Below are 25,711 nucleotides of genomic sequence, written 5' to 3' on the forward strand. Positions count from 1 at the left end.
ATATCCCAATCCAATATCCAAAAAGGTGGGACACCTGGAAAAAGTGATGTATTTGGAAGGAACAAATGTGCATAGCAAGAACAGGGGAAGAAGAAGAGAGAAAGAAGAGATGTTAAAGAGAAAGGAAGGAAATATGAAAAAGATAACACAGAGGTGGGAAAAGAAATAGGAATTGGAGACATATAAGGCTCTGATAGATACAAACAGGCTAAAATATTTATAAGGATGGACCAATGTCACCAAAAGCTTGATTACATCCAGGACTGTATCAAATACATAATATCTCAGAAATAGTGCCATACATAATTCCTAAGAGAAGTCAAGGATAAATGGACTCAAAACCATATGGCATAATGACCTATAATGTCCCAACAACAAAGAAAACATTTTATACAAGAGCCAAAGATAAGATGCGAGCAAGAGTGGAGAGAAAGAAGGACTTTGGTATCTCTAGAAAACCCTACAGTATTCCTGCGGAGAACCCAAGAAAGAAGGTGCATGGAAGATGGATATGTAAAGAGGTTGGTAAAAAGTGAGCAAAGACATTGGGCAAGTGCAAGATAGACCTACGATTCAGGAGCTGCTTCCCAAACAGGTAACAAGTATCCTAATAACTGCTGATCTAGGAATAGATAGCAAAAGAATCATAAGTCCTCAGAGGGCATGACATGCTAACTCCTTTATGCAGTTGTGAGGCCAACAGACACCAGCAAGAACCATAAAGAGGGAGAAAAACCAAAAAGGTTGGAAATATTGTTCATGAAAGAATGAAGGAGGAGGTTAATAAGAAATAGGTGACGGAGATAAAACACCACAAACCTGAAACATAAAGTCCTTAAAGACCAAATAAGGCTTTGGACACTACCCAGATAGAGAAGTGGAATGATTCTCAGACCTTGAAGGCAGAAATAATTGAACACAGCCCTTGTCAATCTGGAAAGGATCAGCAGTTTCCATAAAAGCCTTGGCAATACCAGGGGATAAAGACTGGACCATATATCATCCAATCTTCCGGTATATAAAAATAGATAAATCCATCAACGGATCACACGCACCTGAGGCCCAAGAAAAACACTAGTCACTGGGGCACCCCTGAAAGTGGTAAAGTTAACTTTACTATTTGTTATACAGAAAAGTATCACCAAACTTAAGTGCAGAAATTAAGTGACTTGAATTAACTGATAAATACAAATATACAAATTGGGTTTAATATATTTAGGTGAAAAATAACCACTTTACAAGGAAAATAAAGTCGAACATGCTGCAATAAACAAACAAAGTAGCACGTCTGAACTATAACACTGTAAAATGAGAAGTGACAGTTCAGTAGAATTGTGTAGCAGGAGTCACATGCATTACATGTGCATATAATGCTCCTATTGGTGAAGAGGTGATGTACAATGATTTGCATAAGAGACATGCAGGAATTATGCAATTCTAATAGAAGGAAGTGGAAGGCTTGTGGCTTGCATTAGAAAGTGTTCACATGTAGATGCCAGCACAGAACAAGAATACCTTATAAGTGGGGGTAAGTACCATATCGGAAACACTCATTCTTAATACTGATTTGCTGGTGAGGGTTTTCCCAGCTTGTGTCATGATCTCATTTTCATGGCCAATTGTGCACTACTCATAAAATCATCTATCTGTCAATTTGCACAATCAAGCATTAACTGCTTTTGAAATTAATTTTTTTCTAATCACTTTGAATAATTGCAGTTGTGATATTCATATTCTGCATAATATTACAGGAAATATGAAAAATTTCCAACCTTCACATTCATTTTTATTGGGTGGTAGAACATCTAATCACACTCCTGGAAATTGCAAACCTTGGTAAATCATCGATTCAAATCATAGTGCCAAAGAATATAATAAGAGGTAAAAGTACGAGGTATAGTCCCACTGTTTGACAGATAAAGTAACTCCACATGATGACAAAGTTTAGATGCAGGTAAAAAGTAAGGTTTCTGTTTGGAGTGAAAACACCAGGAATTGATTATGGGAAGAAGGAGCAGGTAATAAAAGGAGCAACTGAATCATAAGCTGAACCCAACAGGTAAGTGAATGAGAAGAATCATGAACAGGGAAGTGAAACCAATATAAAAAAGCCTTGAAAGCAATGAAGCCTACCTGGAGCATGTACAAAACTAAGAATAAAGGTGGAAGATTGCAAGAAATGAAGAAGAGAATATTCCACAAGTCCTCAAAGTGTAAGTTAATAAAATTGATCCAGAACAAAAGGAACATAGAGTTAAAACTACCATAAAACCAGGACTGTGCCAGCCAAGAAAGATAAATCTTATAGACCTGACCCAGACTAACAAAGATGATCAAAGTCACCTTGGGAAAAAGATTGACAGGATGAGAAAACTAAAGTTACAAATTGGATCTATTCTCATCTGAACATATCAACAACTAGGGTGAGTGGATAATGAACCAAAAGTCAAAAACAAGAGGTAACCTGGAAATAAGAAAGGAGTAAAATGCTTCCTATGGAGGGGAACCCCAACAAGAGGCAGAAAATCAAAATTTCATGGATCAAGAGGCCACTCCTTGGGAGTAAGTGTGTCAGGACTGTAAAGACAATCAGCAATAAGGGCAGAAGCAGCTGAAACACAACACAACAAGTGTCTAGATTTAAAAAGTGTCCCATTGGCGAATGATATAAACCACCACCATCACATAGTTCAAATAGAATGTGGTTATTCAAATCTGGACAAGAGGAAAAAGTGAATCAAGGCACCTTGAACTGTTGGAAGTGCCACAGTATTAATATGGTTTGACTACTAGTCCACAGATCATTGTCTTGAAGCCTTTAGCTGAACCCCCATGCCTCCAACCTTGGAGATGGACATCAGGGAAGAGAAACAATTCTGAATGAAGGGGGAAGAAATGACAATCCCAATGACTTGAGAGATATGTTCAACCTCCAATTTATATAGTGAAGAGGGAAAGAGGAAAATTAAAAGGATAATCCAAAGTAACTCTGGTAAAAGACCATAGGTTATGCAACATCTCTTGATGAGATTGCCAATGTGCCAGACTCAAATGGAAAAGTTCATCCAAAGAAGCCATATTCCCCAAGCCATTAAAACCTTGATAGCATTAAGGACAAATGAAAAAACCAGTAAGTAAGATATGTAAAGGATGAAAAGGTACCTAACATGGAACATGAATAAAAAATAGCAATGGCTCAGAAATGTAGAAGTAACCCTTAAAAACAGATTAATGTGATAAAAAGATGGTTTGTTTTTAAAACTACACAAGGGCTATCTGTGCTAGCTATCCCTAAATTTTGCAGAATAAAATTAGAGGGAAGACAGTAGTCATCACTACCCACTGCCAACTCTTGGGCTATTTTGCCACATTATAATGCCCCCATGGCTGAAAGGGGAAGCATGTTTGTTGTGATGGAAATTCGAACCTATCACCCTCAGATAGAAAGTTGAGTGCTCTTAACCACTTAGCCATGCTGTGCCAGATAAAAAGAAATGATCCTAAATCTGTATTAAATGGGAAAGGCAAACAAATTTAGTAAATGACTGTGAAGAAGGAAAGTGCCAAATATGGCAAATGCTCCAACATGGAGGAAAGTAGGAGGAGATATTGCATTATAATCCCAGATATATGTGGAATGTCTTAAAAAAAAAAAAGTTAGACATTTCCACCAGGAGATTTTATAGGGTAAAATGAATCTGGAAATTTGGAGACAGATAAACCACCTCCATACAAGTGACAATGATTCAAAGTACATGGAATCAAGAAGAAAATAATCAACAAATAGCAACCTAAGGTAAAATGAAACAAATACTGTGTAGTGAGAGACATGCAATTATCCTCTCCCAAGAGCGGGATAAAAATCCTCATCATCATGAAACAATATTTGGAGGAGGGTGGGATAACTATCCAATGAAACATACTGAAACAAGGCTGAGGAAGAACTAGCAGATTCTACAGCAGAAGTTTGGGTAGGCAAGTCATAATTAAGTGGAAGAAAAACAGACAAGATCTTGGTTGTCCTGCATAGGTTTAGCAGTTATACAAGGAATACAACCAATATTTGGAGGAGGGTGGGATAACTATCCAATGAAACATACTGAAACAAGGCTGAGGAAGAACTAGCAGATTCTACAGCAGAAGTTTGGGTAGGCAAGTCATAATTAAGTGGAAGAAAAACAGACAAGATCTTGGTTGTCCTGCATAGGTTTAGCAGTTATACAAGGAATACAACCAATATTATACCAATACAATACCAAGACATTTTAAACTGACAAGTGAACAGTATATGCATGAAATGAGCCATATAACACTATGTAACAAATTTTTTACTTTTTCTTGTTCCTGGGCAGAAAGTGTTACTTCCCAATTGCTTATGCCTAAAGTAACTGGAAAAGACCTATTTTTCTCTTCAAACTTTGCTTTTGTGACCCAGGAGCATATAACAAAAACATGATTGGAAACTGTATTTTGGAGCTGATACCTGAAAGTGATTTACATTACAGTCACAAATTTCGAAAAAATTACTCACTTCTAACCATTTTTGTACAAGTTTAGTATAAACACATGAAAATCTTGATTCATATGTTGTTTTATTCAAACCTTATGTAAATGAAAATGTGCAAATTTGTCCATTTTTACATAGAAAATAGGTTAATTTCTAAATTTCATTATCCAGGTCACAAAAGAAAGTTTGAAGGGAATAATGGCCATTTTGTGTACTTTTACAACATAAGCAATTAAGAAATAACACATGCTATCCAGGAACAAAATTTGTGTTATCTGAGGCCATTTATAGAGGAGAAAAAGAGGTGACATTATGTCAATTAGAGAGATAAAAATGGACAAATATTGTGAAATGCAAGCTTGTCTCTTGGAGTTTCCTTCTCAGCAGCAATCAATACCTATATATTTTCAGTTGCACAAAAACTGATATTTGATATTGACACATTTAGCTGATTTGATATTTTATTTTCCATATTGCTTAAGTAAATTTTCAAATATTTAAGTACACTGTTTACTTTGGATAGTATATCATGTTTCACAACTCTTCTCATGAGGTTTCTGACCACAAACACAAGATCATAGCTGACAAAAGGCAGTACAGGGTAGTTAATCTAATTTTTTTCATCATAACAGTTCTTTAAATATCAAAATACAAATGATAACTTTGTCATGGAAAGGATATTATTTGTTGCAGATTTCAAAGTATTAGATACTTTATTTTTGATACTGCGTACGAGTTAGATTAGACTTCAAATGTCTTGATGTATGTTTGGAAATTCAGAATAATTTCAATTGCCCTTTCTGCATAAGGTTCATCTTCAACCCATTGGATTGAGTAAAATTTCAGCGTCTAAGCACAAAACCCAGTGGTTTTCTCAGTCTTCTCATCTGCCTGGAAAGTTTAAAAATTTGTACACTGATTTAATTATTGCTTCTAAATCTCACAAAGAGGCATTGAAAGCAGTATGAAGAGCTCCGTGGAGACTACAAAAAATCAAGAGATTTAAAATGGGTCCAAATTTATAATTTTAATTCTGTTTTTACTTTTTCATAGATAAATTAATATATGAATTATCCATCTGTATTTGCAAATGATAACCAACATGGAACTTGCCAGCTGTAAGAAATGGTTTAAGAGATCATCAGTCTAAGTGTGGCTAAGAAATGCAAAAGCCAAAGAAAAAAATCTAATTATCACAAGAGTTTTGTGGGTTTTTTTTCAAAGTCAAAATACTAAAAATACACGTCAAATAGGACTTTCTGGTTTTTAATAATTTAAGAATTTGTTTTAAAACACCATAAAATCTACATCTCTTCTAAACTTTTGATACAAATTTGACTTGATATGTGGATCTAATCCAAAACAAACTACATATAAACATTTTTTCTCTCCAGAAGAGAAATCAGATGAGATATTACTGACTCAGAACATCTTTTTAAACAAATCATTTGTGTTTTGACAATTTTTGTAACTGTGTCAGCTAACAATGGTCTTCAGGACCTACTAAACCTCAGCTTTTTACCCATTTTCTTTTGAAATATATGAATCCAGTCTGCTCTGCAATTAATAAAATGCATAATGAAGTGCTGACAAAGTGAAGCATCCAAAACTAATTGCAAAATAATGCAACTTTATTAAATTATATTGGGAATTTAAAATCAATGAAATATGGCCAATCCTCTTTAATATTTAATCTAACTTAGGAATATTATTCACTTATATGCTAGACTATGGCATTATGCTGATTTGTTGCAACTGTAGGCCTGATAGTTGATGTTCTAATTGGCATCAGCCTAGATTCAGATGATATGGTTGATATGTCTACTATTGATAAGTAGAATTTTTGCAAGTTAACTTCATGCTTTCTCCCCTTTACATGGCTTATTAAACACAGACTTCCCCATATTGCTAACATCAAACTTTACAAAGGCACAAATTACAGCAAGTTTCTAGACAATGAGCACCTGTAACAAGCCATTCCTTGTACCCCTCCTTCAAAAGCCATGTACTGTTAAATATACACTTGCCTGGCATGTTTTACTTAAAATATACCTTTAAGTCATTATCTCAGAACAACATTAAAAATAATGATGGGAAAAAAAACAGATGAATGGTGATTACATAACCATTTGAATGGCAATGATCAGATGCATACAGCCTCATACAACTTTGTACTGTTGAAGTGATTCAAGTTGCTATCCACATGGGTATTTATATGTATGCAGCACAAGTTCATCACTAAGGGAGAATATAAATGGCTTACTTGGAAGAGTGTCACCACCAGATATCTAACGTAATCATCAAATAAACAAATTAGGGAAAATACTAGATAATACTAACAGGTGAAAATCTTCACTTTCCATGCATTTTCCAAAATCTTGGAGTAAATCATCATTTTTGCAATACTTTCAAGGCCATGGGAATTGCTTTTTCAACTTTCCAAAACTCGTACAAACTCTGCAGATAAACATATTCGAAAGAGTTTGACCTAGATGAGGTCCCATCACCACTCTTTCTACATGGTCATAAAGATAACCATTAAAAACAAAGAGATTGTCCTTGAAAAAAGTTTAGAAATATTTAAATCTTTGTTGATCAAAATTATAAAATGTTTATAAATTATTTTTATTGTTTCCTGAAGTGGGATGTTGGTGAATAAGGAACAAATATAAAAATCTGGCCATAAAAATTAGTTTCTATTAGGAAGTTTATACATTTCTTAAACAAAGGAAAATGTTTTTAACCCTTAAACAGTGGGAATGTTGTAGGTAGCAGCTCACCACAGATGTAAAAAATTGGGGGAAAAAAAATTATTAAACATAATCTTTAGCATTTTTGTTATGAATTTTGAACAAAATATGAAAGAAAATGAAAAAAGAAAAGCACAATAAAGACTTATTGATTATAAGTTGAAATGTTTTATAGAGTATGAAAATCACAAAACCATTCTCCAATGCACAGTAATACTCTACATTCTTTTCACCAGGTGGTCACCATCTTTTGCTTCTTTTCTTTTTGTATGCATATATACATAACATTGTCTTTGTCCACTTTTTGTAGCTTCTGAGGATAGAATGCTTTCTAAAAAGTGTCAAGACAATGCTTCTTTTCTAACATGTCTATAAGGAAAACTAAGGCTATGCTTTCCTGGGAAAGGTCTTGTTACCATTCCATACCTTTCCAGTAATTCGTAAATTACATTGTAACTAAACTGCCTCAGTGATGGCTTCTTTCCAGTTTTTACTAGATACATGTTATAAGAATTCAAAACTAAGATATTAGTTAGGTGAAAACAAAAGTTTCTTGTACCACTTCACACATTTACAAAGGCAATCAGTTTGTCCAAATTGTATGTGACTTTTGTAAACTAGCTTTATGTTGATAGTATAATCTAAATCTATATTAGGTTTGGTTATTGGTTGTTTAGTTTTGTAATCATCCTTTCCACTGTATTTCATTTCACCTTTATGTATTATAATAAGTAAAGTAACAGGACATTTGTCTTTCCACTGAAGTGTTAAAATATTTCATTGTTTCTTGGTCTCAACATCTCCCTTCTTCAGAGGTGCAAATCTAGGAGTGTTCTTTCAATTAGTTCTAACTGTTTCACATAAACTAGTTTTATTTTCAAAGAAAAAGTTGCATAATTTCAGACTTGTGTGATAATTATCATTATAAAAAATATGACCCTTTTCAAGGTAATCTTTCATCAATTGCTTGACAACTGATCCTGAAAATCCTAATGGGGACATTACATCACTTGCAGAATAGATAATCATATCTATTACAATTCCAGTCTCATAATCAAATAACACAAAGATCTTTATTATAAATCTATGGCACTTGCTTAGAATGTATTGCTTAAAAACACTGCAACCGTTGAAAAGAATCAACGATTTATTGTTAACTACTTTTTGAAATAGAGAAAAAGATTCCTTAGCTTTATTCCTTTTCTGTTCCATGATTTACACTAAGAAAATAACTCAGACACAATGCTTTGAAGTGGGTAGAGTGACTGTAGTGTGAAGGGACTGCCAACTAATGTTTTTAGCTTGTATCATTAATTGATGATAGCTGTACTGAGCACAAGGTATGAAATCATCAATTAATGAAAGCTGCCTTTTAAGGGTTAATAGTTAATTCATTCTCAATTAATGTGTTTAATGCATGTATAAAGTACTTTGCAAGTTTGTGAGAATAAGTTTGGGGAATAAATCATTTGTGTGTATTTTCATAAGCCGTATACAAGTCTCGGGCAGGAACTTGTAAGATGAAGTTATGCAAAAGTAGTGTCAGAGATACAATTACAAATTTTAAAATATCTTAAAGATCATGTTTTTAATATTTATTATAAAACTTCATATCCCTCATGAATCAAATACAGTTCTTTCGTACAATAAAACACAGACAGTTTTAGTGATTGGGCTACTGTAAGAGAATTAATTTGAATACAGAAATATGTGAATTTACACACTTTGGGATGAAAAGTTGGAATTAATTTAAGACATACGATGTAACAAAATAAGTGTGATTACTGAAAAGGCTATGGCTGAGCATTTAGCTTTGGTGAATGAAATGTAACATATTTACGAGATCCACTTGCAGGAGTAAGAAAGATACTGACTCCATCACAATTGAGAATATCATACATAGTTTTGGATCACAAGCTACAGACACATTATCAAACTGCTAAAAAATGGTAGAAACTGGCTAAAAAAATGATTCCCAAATTTAAAATTTTAATCCATAAAAGAAGCTTAAGAATTTAATGTGTTTGAAATCCAGAGGAATTTGTATAACCTAACCATGGGTGTACAATGTTAGTGACATAAGTTGAAATCACCAAAGTTCAATATAAGAGATAATTCCAGTGCAATGCTTTTTTCAAAATTAATGTTTACAGGCTAATTCAATTTAGTTTCTGATGTGTATTAGTTTGACAACGTTATGTCATTCTTTGATAGATTGTTTAGCCAATGTATTTATGATGAAACTTTATAGAATGGATGGCAACTGCCTGTTGTGGAAACAAGTGAAATCAACTTTTACAGGATGAAGGACATTCATACATCTCATTATTTGTTATGTTCTTGAATCCTTGAGCTTTCATAAGCTATTTTATACATTGCTTGCAAACAAATTTTAATGTCAAAGTTTCTGATAGCCTTTGAACCTGACAATCCTTAATTTTCCTTGGAATGACTTTTCAAATTAATGTTATACAATAATAATAATAAAAACAAGGGAGTTTTCCTACACACTCGTGAACTAGAAGTTTTAAAGTATTAATACCTCTTACCTTTTCTTTTGATTGCCTCATCCAACCAAAAAGAATACCCCTCATGCACTTCACTGCACTCTGTCCTAAGTCATATGCTTTTCCTCGATCATCATCAATTCTTCTTCAAAGTTAAAAGATATATCATTACAGCCAATCAATGTTTCAAATAAAATTTTCAATAATAAAAGTTATTTAATCAAATGAAGTATCCTGAACTTTCTAAAATCACAAGCAGAATGTTTACTTTTTCTGGACTATACTCCAGAATTTTAACAATATGTTAAACTAAACTGCAGAAATTGTATGGTCCCTCTTTCATATAGAAACATCTAAAAAAAAACAGTTAATTTCATGAAATGAAATTAATATTAGAGTAGCAAATATTCCAAGACGTCCAAAACCATAATTCTGTACCCTTATTATGACATTTCTACATTTACCTACCAATCTAACCAGCACATTTAATTAGTGAAATTAGGGTAAAGCTTTTCTTGATTCTTGATGACAAGAAACCCACTTGAAATGAAAATGTATCTTGGAATGGCAAGTGTGGATGTTGACATTTCATTTTCTTTTGATTCTTGTAGACGTTTTACCTTTCTTTGGTTTGTGAAAGAACCAATTGTGTAATTTTGGTTCTAATAGTTTTTTATATTTATATCATTCTGCATGAGCAGTTTCAGTAAAATGTTAGTAAACCTTATAACCACAAAACTATACATACTATAACTCTGAATGTTTTAAGTATGTCTTCATAAAATTTGAGAAGCTTTCAGTAAATACAAGTCTGTTGTACAAAAAAAATTAATAAACTGTATTTACTAAAAAAATGTTGATGAGTTATGAAGCCTTTACTGATTCAGTCTCAGTATGAGTTGATCTTAAGAAAAAGTAAATGTAGTAAAATCACTAAGTGAATAAAATACACATTTTGTTTTTATTTGAATACATCGTTTAGTGCAAGATTTTTTATAATTTTATCTTTAAAGTGTTTTTTTAATTTTCTTGTGTTATTATCTTTAATTTGGTATACAGGACACCAACAAAAGCGAGAAATCACAACAAAAACCCAACAGCTGTTTCCTGAAGACTTTATATAAATATCATGGATCTTTGCAGTATCACAACTGCCTGAAAGCCTTAATAAATATTGTATTATCTGTGTCTTCAAATAATAATTTACATAGCTTTCAAATATGTATTTTAGAATACACAAAAATTTAGTAATAACTAGAATAAAATGCCTCAAAAACTACAAAATTTATCTGATTTTCTAAATAGGTTAAAACAATTTAAGTTAGATGTTCAGCCAAGATTACGAAGTTCACTGTGAAAAAATTATAGTAATTATTCTGGAGTCCACAACTAAATATCTACAGTAAGCTTTATATGAAGGAAAATTCTTGATGGTGTAACACCTACTTGAAATAAAAATGTATCTCAGAATGGCTGGTATAGGTATTAACAATTTTATTGATAAGCAGAGAACAACGTGTCAACCTGAAAATGACCTAGGAAGGTTGAAACGTTGTTCTCTGCTTATCTATAAAAGTGTTAATACCCATACCAGCCATTATAAGATATCTTGAAAATTCAAGATAAAATTTTTCTTTGATATGAAATTTTAATCTCATTGTTTTTTTCCAATATTTTAGAAAAATTTGAGTGATCAAAAGTTAACATTTTTCCTGTCCTGAAAATGTATTTTTGAGTCAACCTTACCCACACCAACAGCTATTCTTCACAGGAAGTATAGAAAGTGAAGATCAACAAGAAAGAAATGATATATCTCTTGAACTGCTGAAGCAGCAGTAAGAAACAATAGCTCTATATCAACATAAAGACAACATATCCTGCACGTGCAGTAGATCACCATAAGCATTTGCACTAATCATTTGTTAAATTCTTTACTTCTGCACTACTGCAAAAAAATGTGTTCTCACACTTTAAAACTTTGTTCAATGTATTGAGACTTGTACTGCCTTTATTCAAGCATTAACTTTTATTTTATTTCAACATACATTGTATTTCAATTACTGCAGTTGAAATTAACTTCATTCTTAGCTGAGGCAAGAATAATGTGCACTGAGAGTGGGGAGGAAAAATAGGAATGTATGTAGAGAAAGAAATATATATCATTAATATATTTTCAGGAAGAAAAATGTTATCTTCCAAAATGATATCCTTACCTCTCTGCACATAGTAGCTAAAAATCCCATATTAATGTTGGCAGAGAGAAAAACCAGTGCAACTATGACAACATAGACTAGCTTCCTTCAGAGAAGACAACTGAAAAGAAAAGCCCATTGAGTGAAACCCCCACAGTGAGCAATTATCAGAGAAGTACCTTCATATGAAACTAATCTATCTCATGCAGAATATACACTTTACCCAGATGGAAGTATGAGAGAAGGAAGGCAAAGCCAATTTATTGCAATTATGGGTGAAAAAGTGTATGGCCAATCAAGCAGTTGAATATAACAAGTCAGATGAACATAGATGTAATGTGGCTAAGGTAATAATCACACCATACAGTTCGATATGCATTCTATTATACCATTTACTCAACATGTATTACATAGGAGAACATTTTTCCCCCTTTGACTGACCAAACCACTGGAAAATTGACATATCATATAATGGAATAGGACATACAATACACTGACATAGAGATCCCCATTTTACTTTCCATCACATTGTGCTGTCCCCTTGCATTCTTTTTACAACCAGGAACAGAGTAAATTATGTTGGGGAGATACTGGAAAAGTAAACAGACACCATAAAAGGTGTGCAATGGGTTACTGAAAATCCTAATATAAAAAGTTCACAAGTGGGGAGACACTATCCTATTTCCATGATAATCCCTAGAGGGTAAAGTCTGGAATAAACAATGAAATAATATATATGTACTAACATTGCAGAAAACATCATCTCAAAAATGGCTCTTGGGAGCCAGGGTGAATAGATTTAATGTTTTTTTGTTACCCCCAACTTGATGCATGATTAGAAGAGTAACTTTAATTCTGTGAGACAACACCTATTAGAGGGTGGGTTCCTAGAGGTGAATTATATGAGTAAAAATGGATAAGTAAGTAAAATAAGCAATTACCCATCAGATTGCGAGTACATTGCAGAATAATAGCAACTGGAGATGCAAAATATCCTGCATGAGACAAAAATGGCAAAGATAACAAGAGATGAAGGGTTTGGTTGCAATTCACATTCCAGCCCAAAATATGTCTTCAAAGTCATAGAAAGTATGAAGCCAAAGAATGAGCCTAGTGCTGGATCTGATGTAATGAGATGTGATACAGCCTGCCATAAAGAAATAAATTATCTGAATATGTCAAGAATCCATCCTTTGAGCACAAGGGATGAGAGATTCCTTGAAAAGGAGAGATCCTGTGGGTAGAATAAATGGCCATAGGAACTCCAAAATGAAGCTCTGTATGCCAAAAAATGCCTGACTGTTTGAACCAGACACACTATATGATCAAGATAAATACAAATATAGAAAGTGAGATCAACAGGAAAGAAATTATCTCTCTCTCAAACTGCTAAAACAGTAGTAAGAAACAAATGGGTGGGAACAAGATCTAGGACAATCTGTTAAACCAAGTAGGAGAGGCATCCAATACATAAAGATCAAATCTGCATTGACCACAAGCAAAGATGTCAGTGAGCCAAAATCAAATTCCAGCATGCAGAAGCAAAGGCCTTTCAAACTAGCCTGACTCCAACAACTGATATGAGAAACAATCATGAAATTGTCACAAGACAATTCAGAAAATAGAAATATGTCCAATGGTCACAGGACATTGTTGTGGAAAGTATTCTTCACATTAGACCAAACTTAAGAACATGGAATCACTCAGGGATACACCTCAACTTTTAAGGAACTTGTTGATTAATAGATGAAGAGCTGGAAGTAAGTGCAGTAATGAAATGCAAGCTGTTGTGTTAGTGAGATCTATCTTTGACAAACCCTTGAGAAGAGGAGGTCTGTCACCCTTTCAGGAGATGGCAGAGGCTTATAGTAGAAGAAACTTCATATGAGCTTGACCTAAAGGGATGATATATTCAAGAGATGAGTCCCAATAGGAAGAAAACCTCTTATACAGAAAGTATAGAAGAAGAACGTTCAGGTGACCTGATCCTTTGCTCCACATTTTGCAGATGAACAAGAGAAGACTGAGCCCAACTGAACTGAGAAGTGAAAAAAAAAAATGAGGAGCCAGTTACCCATGTAATAATGAAAACAAAATTCAAGACAGTAGACATGATGCACAAACACTTCCATGACTTTGTAGAAGATATAAGGAGCTAAAGTGATGCTAAAGAGAAGAACTAGAAATAGGTACACCTAATACCAGTGAATGAAAAAATCAAAAGAAAACCATCAGGAGGACAAGGCAATCAGAAGATGTAGAAAAGCATCCAAAACATTAGCCTAGGTTATCCATAATATGGAGGAAAATAACCAAAGGAAAGGAAGAAATCCACTCATATTAAACTGAGAAACTACTGGATAGTACTTGAGAAAAGAAAGGCTGATGTCATTATGCCAGTCTTCATGTTTTTAGAGACAACAAAATCCTGAAGAGGGCAGAGAACCCTGTTGATGGTTCTCTTAACCAAACTATTCAATACCACTACCTCAAGACACCAAAGGGAGATCATAAGTTGGAGGAAAATGAATAAGAAAATATGACAGAGAAGGATTAGACAACAAGTGAAAAGAAAAACCATATAATGTGTTATCTAATTGTAATGATGAAAAACGTGGTCATTGGAGATTCATACTGTCACATATTTACCACATAACAAAAGAAAAATACAGCTTGAAAGAGTTATACTGTGTTATAGTCACCATTTGTGATAATTAATTATGCAAGTGTTACATGGTGACTAAATTATGCACAACCTCAACTAGCTCAATAAATACACTGAGTAATTTCAGTAACTGTTTATTAATACAAATTACACAAATCAATTCATAACAAGAAGACAACTGAAATTCACATGGTGAATGGCAAATCAAATCAGGCTCTTGTAGACTGTGATTTTTACATGCACTACTAACAAAATAAAAACCACAATGTAAAAACCTACTAACCAAGTTCATTACATCACTCAAACTTATACACTGTTGCTCAACATATGATAATGTCATATGTTTACTGTAGTTAACATAACTTCACAAACAAATTAATAATAAACTCTTGCATATCATTATCATGCAACTGTTAAGTTAAACCATATTGTGTAACTTAAGTTTAAAAAAGATTACTGCAAAAAATGTTATTAGCAAACTTGAAATGTATTGTTAAAAGATATGTGTGTGTGTGTAACAGATATGTAATAATATAAATACATCTCATGAAACGACTTTGTACAAAACAGACATGCAACTCCAAATCTCTAATGTATAGAGATTTAAGTGTGTGTGTAAAAACAAAGACATGAACATTTACCATGGCAACATTTAATTAATGTTCATATTGTTGTATTCATTTAGAAATAATCACTTATTGTCTGAGGCTGTAACTGAATTGCTGTAGGCACCATAAAACATCATCAGACTGACTGAAATATGATAGATCTAGTAGTGGTATAGATGCTACTTGCATTATCAACCTTCCAGAACAACAAATGTTACAGTGAACTAGAAAGTAATTTATATGTAATTATCATTTTAGGGCAAAATATCAATAACATTTTACAATTTATTCATTTTACCTTCAACGTTAAATATTTACTTATAATTATCTTTTTTTTTTCATTTTCAATTACCTTTGGTATCATTCAAATTGACCAACAAACCATAAAAGCTAGTCTTGTTCCCAGAGTGAATCAAGAAAGTATAGTGAGAGAAAACAGTTATTCTAAGAATTTTTGAATGAAAGCATATAAGAATATTTTGAAATTTGTGAACTATATTATGTCCAATATATTCAATGCTGATGAGACCAGTGGTTAGTTCTTGCACTGAACATCTTGGGTTCCTGTATATGTATAGTCATTTCTCACAATGAATAACCCTAGTGTTTGTATTTACATATTTAGACCTTACAATTAACAAACCACTTATCTGTATTTATCTAGTTAACTTTCACAATGAATAGCTTGTGTTTCTTTATATTTACATAATTAGCTTTCAGAGTAAGCAACCCTTGCATCCCTATTTGCTTGTCACACTCTAGCATCATGTGTAGGTGTATTTATAATGCCTAAACTAACCTTTTAAGGATATTTCTATATACATTCATTTATTTACTTCAGCAACTTTTATTAGTGTATTCTTGCATATCTGTATTTACTTACTTAAGCAAACTTTCCTGAATGTTAAAAGTAAACGTATCTGATTTAGTTTGTTCATGAGAGATTCTGACTTTAAAAGGGATACCACCCTTTTGCTGTTCACATACATAATATCTGAATAACTCACTTCATAAAGACAACAGTTTTGTTCAAAATGTTAAAAAACTATTTGGAATAAAGGTTTATATGTTACATAAAACTTTTTTAAATACAATTAATATATATTATATATATGTATAATAATATTTAAAGCATTTTGTTAATACAACTGAACTGTGTTTATTTACCTGTATGACTGATAAAGACCCCAAACAGCAACAGCACAATATATACTGTCTCTCACATAGGCTATTTCTTTATCTTGAGATAATGATGGAAACAATCCTGTTGTTGGGCTTTGAAAGTTCAGAATCTGTCTTTTTACTAAACATCAAATGATTAAAAGATTGTTTTAGAGAACCAAAAGGGTGAAGTATCCAATATTAAAAGTTAATCCCAAGAAGAAAAAAAAAACTGACATGTTTTTTAACATACTTTTAGTTAGTTCAAATAACTTAAATGCAATAATAAAAAATCCTTTTAACACCATACAATTTAACTCTACTTAATTATGAATAAATAATAATACAATATTGTACACACAATTGTTAACATATGAAACTTTGTCACAAAATACCATGACATACTTTGCCCATAATAAGCATCAAGTTGACGAACAGTATCTGCATAATTGGCTATCTTGAACTGCTCAATTTCAACTTCAGTAAGACTACTCAATCGACCTTTATAACGGATTAGTGCAGGAGAAGGATATGGAGACTTAACTAATTTGGCAGTTTCAATAGCAGCTTGGGATACTGAAGGTTTATGCATTCTGTAGTTATCATGAATCTGCAAAATATTTAAAACCAAACAGACCTATATTATTGGCAGATATCTTTTAAGTATCAAACAAAGCTTTGTTCCAATATAAATCATAATTCATTATTAAAATAATTGAAACAGCTTGTTTTCGTCACTATTTAATTAATTACTATTAATATATTACCGATAATACCCAGTAATACTATTACCAACTTGAATCGATTGAGTGTTTTCTCAGAAAACTATTTACAATTTAAATCTCAAATATACCCTTCGGGTCTACTGTAACTTTAAAGTAACAATCTACTCTTAGGCTGTCAATATATTATGAATATTGACACGTTACAAATACAATTTATAATTATAATCAGTTTTAACATTACACGGTGAACTGCACTTCAGTTAAATCCCGATGAAAAAGCTCTATAAAATTTATCGTCAAAAAAAATATTTAAATTTGTCTGATTTAATTAAGAATAAATCCATAGTTAATAGTAATACCACATTTACCTCAAAGCTTCACGATAACATGCCACTTATATACAATTAAAAATTGATTTGTTTATATACAATATATCAAAACAATAAATGCTAGACACTTCAACTTTAATCTTATCATTACGTATGTGATATCAATTACAACAGTCACATGAGTTTCAATAAAATAAAAGCTCAAAATTACCTTCAAAAATAAATATACTTGCTGACGACTCAAACACTTAAAAAATAATAAAGTTTGTTTGTCGAAACCGTAAACATCCTAACAAAATTGAATAGGATAAAAATTAATATCCATTAGTACTGATATTATTAAGTTGCATATTAAATAATATTGTATTGCATTTTATTTCAATTATGCCATCAAACCTAATGAATAGTAAACACATTTGCACGAAATAATAATATTTTTTATTCAATGAAAAGATGAATTATAAAGTATGCCACTAGTGATACAGCGACATGTCTGTGGGTTTAAACTGTTAGGAACTGGGTTTCGATACTCCTGGTCAGTAGAATAGTAATATCCTATAATGTAGCCTTGTACTTCATTCGAAATAATCAATCATTTATAATGAATATCTTCGCTGGGGTTTTCTTAAGCCATTTGTACTTTGCTCCTGACACCCTAATATTAAAACTGATTTTTTAAACATCATCTGTGTAAAGACATGTGATAATAAAACGACAATTTTTAAAGAAACAGCGTTATCCACATTATTTTTTTAGATATTTATCTATACAAAACCTGCAATTTTCTGGCGAACGTTAAAATTCGGAGCTTGGTTCTGTGAGATGGGTAGAGCACAGACAGCCGATTGCCTAATTTTGCACTCAACAACAAAGAAGTAATATTTCAAGTAAAATAAATAAATCGAGGTATTTTTTTTACTAATCTTATATTAAAGAGTTGTAAATATTCTTGTAAATATGGTTTTCATGGTAATACTGTTGACTTTCGTCTATATATTAACCAGATATGAACACAAAAGGGAAAATACTTATAATTGGTTTAACAAGAAAATCAAACAATTAATTCTTCGAAACTTCCTTTTAGGAGTTTATATGTATGTGGTGTGCAAGCATAATATAAATTTTCTCCTTCTCGTATGATGTAGGATAGTTTAAAAGTTTTGTTTAATTTATATCTATGAAGTTTTCGCAAAACACATGGTCAAGAAATCGTTAAGTTGATTTCCCTTTAAGTACCTTTGTTCCTTTTTTTCATGCTATTGAGATAATACATGTGCTGTTTAAATATACATGGCTGTAATATTGTACAATGCAATGTTGTAATAATGTCTACAGTTTGTATTCCCTAGTTGTAAGGCAGATAACATTTCGAGGTAACGCCCTTCCCTATTATGAATAAGAATGACTAGTCATGTGTGTGATAATCATATGAAAACCATGATTTTCAACATTTATATTACAAAATGTAAACTTATCCCAATTCAATTGGAGTATTACTCTTAATCCACATAACCTTGTGTGCCTATTTCTTAAGGTTAGTGAATGTTATATCATGGTTAGCCACGGCTCATAGTTGATACCTTGATGTATCTTTGGGTCTTACTAATGAGCTATTATAGTATCAGCAAGCTTTGCTCAGGAACTCTGCATCTTCTCTTCTTGCCGTGTTGGCATCTGCTTCAGTGTCTTCACTTTTGTATGAGGCCCATGTTTCAGTTCATTCAGCGATGAAAACAAACGCAAACTAACGTGGCAGGGGTTTAGTTTAGAGAAGAGAAATCAGAAGAGTTCTCTCTCCAACTGGGGTGTTCAGGAACGTTGTAGTTCCTCTTCGTCCCCTTACATGAGAAATTTTTAAAATATCCGTGGAATTTTTACTTTGTTTTTTAATATTTCAAAAATGGAGTGGGGCGTTTGTGAGTGAGAGGAAGGACGGGATAACTGGACGAGAGCAGCGAAAGTGAAGTGAGCCAGACCTTGGCTCGAGGGCGGAGTACACTGGCGGCTGGCGAATTGATTTTTAAAATTTACTATGATTGATTAGATACCCCGTGACTGGGTAAACGGCCCTTTTCGGAATGAGGCTGGAACCTGCAGGTCCGATGCCAGAGGTTTTGCTGTGGGGGAAAACCGAGAAAACCCACTTTCACGGCCTGGGCGCCGAATAATCTGCCCAGACCGTACCTGAAGTAGCTGGGAAGAAAAACAAAACAAAAAAAAAAAAAACAACTGATGAACTATGTTGGTGGTATACGTGGAAACTGTTAGCTGCAGTCTTGTAGATCAGGTGGTAACTTCGTCATGAACTTGTTTCCACACTTGAAGCCCATTGGTGCAAGTGAAAAACGTGGTCTCGGTGGTGGAACTACTGGCTGTTCTTCAGTGAGTTGTTCTTCGCTGGTCTGTGATGCTTTGTTTCTTCTCGAGATTTTGGTTTGAGTTTTCTGCGTGGAGGTAGATTGTTTTTCAGTTTGTACTGTCGCGTCGATGGTTATCTTGGTAATGGTTTGAGTCTGGCTGGTTGTTGAATTCTGTGGAATTGGGATTGAAGTCTGTCATGAACTGTCCTTTTTCTTTCTTGAACTACTGGAACTTGGCGTGTTGCTAACAATGGGAGTTGTCTTCTGAGTCGGGTTGTCTGAATCTGTCTTCATGTTTCTTCTAATAAGGTCTGGACTCCGCGGTATTTTGGTAGTTTCATGTTGGAAGATTTCCGTTGGTTGTTTGCGATATCTAGGTGCTTTGTTTGAACCATTATTGAGTGGTCGTCGATGTGGGCGTTCGGCTCTGAAATGAAATATATGATAATAACAGCCGTCACGTAAAATACAGTCAGCACTGTACTTCGACGTTGTCACTATCTTCATGAAGTGTGTGGGATGATTACTGTTCTTGGAATAAATTCTATGAACTGCATATACCTTGTCTTGTATTTGGGGTTCTATGGTTTGTCTAATTTCTTCTGGTTGAATTGATGGGTCGACGCCCCTGAGGAATACGGAATAAAGATTGACTGGACTTTTAGTGGGGGAACAACTTACTTTAAATTCAGTGTTTCATGGCTGGCACAGATAAATTTGGTCTGCAGTAGTGGCTGGTTGGATGAGGATTCCGCCCCGGCGTAAAATACGGGTCCTGGACGGTTCGATGGTTGCCCCAGGCTTGGCTCGGGCAATCAACATGGCGACTTGGTACGGCGTGAGGTTCGGCGGTAGGCCGTCGACGATTACCGGCGGCACTAACGGCCTGACTGGCAAGGATGAACGTTTCGTTCTGAATAGCATATTGGCGGAGATATTGGCACGTCTTTCAGTGATGATTTCCAACAAGTATCTCTTTATCATAAGTGTATTTTCAAATATTAGACAGTATGCTAGTGCCTTTGAACATAAAGAAATTATATAGATTTTTAAAGGTTTACGCAAGAACCTGATCAAAAAAATTCCTACTTCTTAAATAAAGTGTACTTCGTTGGATTCAAAGTAGTTTTGTATGTGTAATGAAATTAATCAAAAGAATTAACCATTATATACGGCGCATGTGATATTATTATGTAGTCGAAAAATATTTTATACCATCATCACTACTTGTAACTTTAGTTCGCGTGTAGGCTAACAACAATGGAGTTTAATGAGCTATACAAAACTTCGTGCTAATCATCCTCTATCACACTACGGTATATTTGAGAAAAGTTAAGCGCCTACGATGAAAACGTATCAATTGCCTTCTGAAACAGGTGACCATCAGAAATTACAAACTGTATATTTTGCGTAATCACAAAATCCTGTATCGATTTTCGGTATTATTGTTTACAGAATGATTGCTAGCCAAATATATTCAGTTTATGAAAATTACCAGAAACTTACTTTTTTAAAAATAAGTTACTATATATAATGTAAATATATAAGTGTGTTGGGCAAAGGATTATTCTGCATTAGGTGTTTGTGTATTGTTGGCGATAACTTCGACGAACAACAAACAGTGCGCTCTCCATTTTTTTTATATAATATATATATATTCAAAACAAGTAAAACGAATGTACAATTGTTTTTACACTGTAGATATCACAGTTGTATTTTAAACACTGTACATTTCTCTTTTTATTGCCAAAAGTCCACTTAGGCCAATTCATTTGTTTTAGAATTCCATTGATAAAACAAACTGTTTTTCTCTATTTCTATCGCGTTATTAAATCGAGTTCACTTACACTGTTGCGTGAGTTACCTTAGTTGTATCTTGAACTCCCAATAATCATGTATTCTTCGGACTTCCATTGATCGCTTGCCTTTTATCAAAGCTCACACAGGCGGGTTAATTTAGTTTAAAACACCCTTTGACGATACAAATTATTCTTCTTACCTCTTTTGAACTGTTAATTTCACTTTAACATATCAATTCCCACTATACGTTTTCTAACATTTTTGTAACCAAACTTCTCTTTCACCTGACTTTACCTTTATTCTATTTCGTTAAAAATTCCAAACAAAATAACTAAACCTGACAGTAATTTAGTTTGAAAAGAGAGAGAGAGAGAGAGAGAGAGAGCAATAAAAAGTTGCTTGCCCTTCCCCACTGGGGTTCTCGGAACTGTTGTTCTCTTTCAACCTCGCGCGTGAGAATAATTTACTGCAGATATTATATTAATAATTTAAAACATTAGCTTGAGTTGTTGAAAGTGGAGAAGACTGGCTGAGGGAAGATGCAATTACTCTTGGTCAATGGTGGTAGAATTATTCAGATAGCGTGTCGTTTACTTTAACTTTAGCTGATCTATCATTTAAAAAGTTTGTTCACCATTCGATTCCAGTTTCATTAATATTTATCTTTCATTTCTAATTTATATTTTATGGCATTGTGCCAGGCATTGTCAAATGCTTTTTTAACATTTAAAAATACACCTACTGTGGCTTGATTATTATTAAGTGTTTTGTATATTAATTCAGTTAATCGTATGAGGTTGTTTATTGTTTATCTGTTTTTCTTTGATCCGTTTTAAATGTCTAATGACAAATTATTTGTTTCATAAAAATGTAGGAGTATGTTTGATATAATTTTCTCCATAAGCTTTCCAAGTCAGCTCAACAAACTAATAGGTCTGAAATTATCAGTGTTTGATCTATTGGTTTGTTTCTAGGCATGACAATAATTATCGCTTGTTTCTAAGTGTTATATAGCAACTACTTAATCAATATAGATATATAATATTAATTAAGTGAAATATTAATGTTTCGAGCTTTTTCAGAACAATCTCTCTTATTCCATTATGCCCGAGGTCTGAATGTTTAAGCGGATTTATGTTGATTTTCAGTTCTGTGGTGTTAACACTCCTATTTATCAGATTGTATCGGTTAGTTGATGTAATTTCGTGTGTGTTGTTTACTTGGAGTGAAGAGCGAGGGGTTCGAATTAACATAATCGTTTACTTTAGTATGGTGCTTGGTATTGAAATTCGGAGAACTAAATGAAGTTTCGTAACAATAGGCTAGTAAGTTAGATTTGTTGAAACCCGTTTTAGCTGTAACATTATTGTGTGAAATAAATGATCTCTGTAATTGTTAAATGATATCGATTTAAAGTTTTTCCAAAAAATATTTAAGAAAACATCTCCGAGTTTTCTAAGTGATTATTAAAGTCAAATCAATTAGTTTCTTTTAATGTTTTAATATTTTGCTTTATTTGTACACTTATTTTGTTTATCTGAGTTTTGGAGGCGGGGTCTCGAGAAACGAGTTGTCTTCTGAGACGCCTGTATTCTCTCAAAAGTACATGAATCTTACTGGTTAAAGTTCAGTTGTCTAGATATTGAAGGGGTAATGTCAGCTTTAGCTTTACTAGCATCTTGTTAATTTTTTCGCGTATATGTCTAGTTTGTGTTTGTCTTTTATACTTGTGATTATTAGTGGTATGTGAGCGTTAAGTGTGTCGTTAAACGTCTGCCAATCGGTTTTGGTGTAGTTTTAAAATGGTGGGAATTTATACAGCATCGTGGAATTTCGGGCGTGAAGTGTTCATGATATGAGAAAGTAGTCACTAGAGAGCTCAAGATGAATCCTGTATTAGCGGATTCAACGGTTAGCTAAAACGCTGATCGGAGATCCTATTTGCTATCGCTTAAAATATGATGTTGGTATAAAAAGAGACTACCAGTTTCCTTTTTTTTTCTGTTTTTTAGCTGACTAGACATTTAAGCTTAACCTCGCTTCTGAAACCATGAAATCTATTGTGTTAGTTAATAAAGTAAACAGGACTATTATGAAGTTTAACGTGCCACACCTGTTTGTTGGCTCGTGAAAATAAGTAAGTGTCATAATTTTTAATGTAATGTTGTTTCTGACTCATAAATTTCTTTTGGGTATTCCTCATTGTGCGTTACTAATTGCATTCGAGTCTTTATGTGGGGCATTTAAATCACTTGTAATTAGGGGTTGTGGAGTTCTTGACACATTGTTGGAGATAAGTTTATGTCAATGTTTTCTGCTTTGGGAATTGTTACTGTATTGTTTATGTGGATGTTCAAAAAATACAGTTTCAATTATCTCAGACCTAAAGGTTTCCTCCATTAATATTATATTGGATATATTATTTTTGACGTATAAAATTATTCTTCTATTGGTTTGTGTGAAATAAAAAATAGGATTTAAAGCCTGGAATACTAACATTTAGTTCACTCAGAGTTTCTGATACAATTAGGATGTCCCCATTAATTTGATTATTTAGGCTGTTCATTTTAAGTTTCTTGGTGACTAAGTCACCTCGACAGTTTAGATGTAATATCTTTATTGTATCTGCGATTTCGGTGGTTTCACTCTCTCCTTCTCTGGCAGTTGTTTGATGTGAAATTAACTAATTCAGTAGAACTAATTGATCATCAAGGGCGCTCAAAGATTAAGGAATCCTCTTTTGCTCCACTCATGGATAAGAGGTATGTAGGCCTGATTTGTGTAGGTTCACAATAGGGAACTGAACTGTAGATAAATGGATCAGCTGAAGGCATGACATATATTATGTATTAATAAACAGATTAGTGAATGAGCTAATACGAATAAACAGTCAATATTGGACACAAAGTTCTTCAGGGGGATCTATAAATCCTATGCCAATAATTTGATGGAAAGGGCACAGAAGTACCTCGAAAGAACCAACTTTTACTGGTAAGGCGCTAATCCGTTACCAGTGCCCAGTTAGCGAGAAGTAAGTTTGGGAGGCAAAGTGAATGCTGATCGTTAATTAGTGTTTCGTGCAATCCTTAATTCTTAGATGTTCATCAGGAATTTGTTAGGGTTTGAATTGTGATAAGATTTTGGACGGTTTGGAATCTTTGGAGTCACTGTCACGTGGGCGGAAAAAAAAAGAAGAAAGGGTCCACTTGGTACATCGTGTTTGGCGGTGGTGTCGATAAGGAGAATATTGGATGAATTTGACGAGTAGGGGCGGGTGGATGTAAGTTCAGGCAAGTTACTGGTTGAAGTGGCGGTTATGTGTGAAAACCTTTTTACCTTCTTGTTATAGTTGTCCAAGTGGTCTGGTCTTGTAGTTCTGTTTCTGATGTGGGCGTATTCTGAGTTTGTTGGTCTTTTGTAGTTGGTTGGTGTGAGATGTGAGTTCTGGTAGGCAGTGGATGTTGTCCGAAGGTTGTGAAGTAAGAGCTTGGGGGTGTACTGATAAGGATGAGGTATGGGCGGAGCTTCTGATATCGTTTTTTCATCTGCAAGATGGTGGAAATCGAGAGAGCAGCCGTGGTGAGGATGAGGCTGTTACCGGTTCCTAAGTCACGACGATTTTGTTAAAGTGAGAGGGTGAACCTGTTTTCTTGGACGTTACTTGAAAAACTGCATGGATTGCTAAGTTGGTAGAACTTTCAAGAATTTGATGAATGTCTTGTGGTAAAGGACAGGTGAACATTTCTAAAAAAGAAATGTGTGGAGACTGACGTTACTTTTGGGGGTTGGCAGATGATGGGTGAGTTCGAGGACCAAGGGTGGAATAGGTATTGGAGGTCTTCGGACGTCCTTTGCTGAAGGAGTATACTTCCCTTGTAGAGACAATGAGCGCGTTCAAGAAATACACAGGCTAGGGATTTGTATCTTCGGAGAAAGTTGGCAGTGTTCTGTGTAGAAAAGCCAAGCAGCACTCTATCGATACTGCTCGTCTGGTCACAGCTATTTATATGCCTATCACTTAGGCCTTCTGGATACAAATACAACGTTCGATAGCTTCAGTAACAACGAATTATAAACACAAAATAAATAAATTAATGGTACTACACT

The 25,711-nt window shown here is 33.6% G+C and overlaps 1 protein-coding gene across 12 annotated transcripts in view; it reads right to left on the minus strand.

Moving 5' to 3' along the window:
* The window catches only part of LOC143240204 (putative phosphorylase b kinase regulatory subunit beta), a 125,233-nt gene extending 106,934 nt beyond the window's left edge, over nucleotides 1–18,299 (minus strand). For 5 of the 12 annotated variants that reach the window (XM_076482292.1, XM_076482287.1, XM_076482285.1 and 2 more), the window contains exons 1-4: nucleotides 17,484–17,616; nucleotides 16,796–17,000; nucleotides 16,397–16,532; nucleotides 9,807–9,909 (exon numbers count right to left, since the gene is read on the minus strand). In XM_076482292.1, coding sequence (XP_076338407.1) covers nucleotides 9,807–9,909; nucleotides 16,397–16,532; nucleotides 16,796–16,982 — 426 coding nt within the window. In that variant the 5' untranslated portion in view covers nucleotides 16,983–17,000; nucleotides 17,484–17,616. Of the gene's footprint in view, nucleotides 1–9,806; nucleotides 9,910–16,396; nucleotides 16,533–16,795; nucleotides 17,001–17,483; nucleotides 17,617–17,655; nucleotides 17,770–18,219 lie in introns of those variants that run through there. The other 7 variants (XM_076482288.1, XM_076482286.1, XM_076482282.1 and 4 more) reach the window with 3 other exon arrangements.
* Nucleotides 18,300–25,711: the final 7,412 nt, after the last annotated feature.

This window comes from Tachypleus tridentatus, chromosome 13 (genome assembly GCF_004210375.1).
Source record: "Tachypleus tridentatus isolate NWPU-2018 chromosome 13, ASM421037v1, whole genome shotgun sequence".
NCBI lineage: Eukaryota > Metazoa > Arthropoda > Merostomata > Xiphosura > Limulidae > Tachypleus > Tachypleus tridentatus.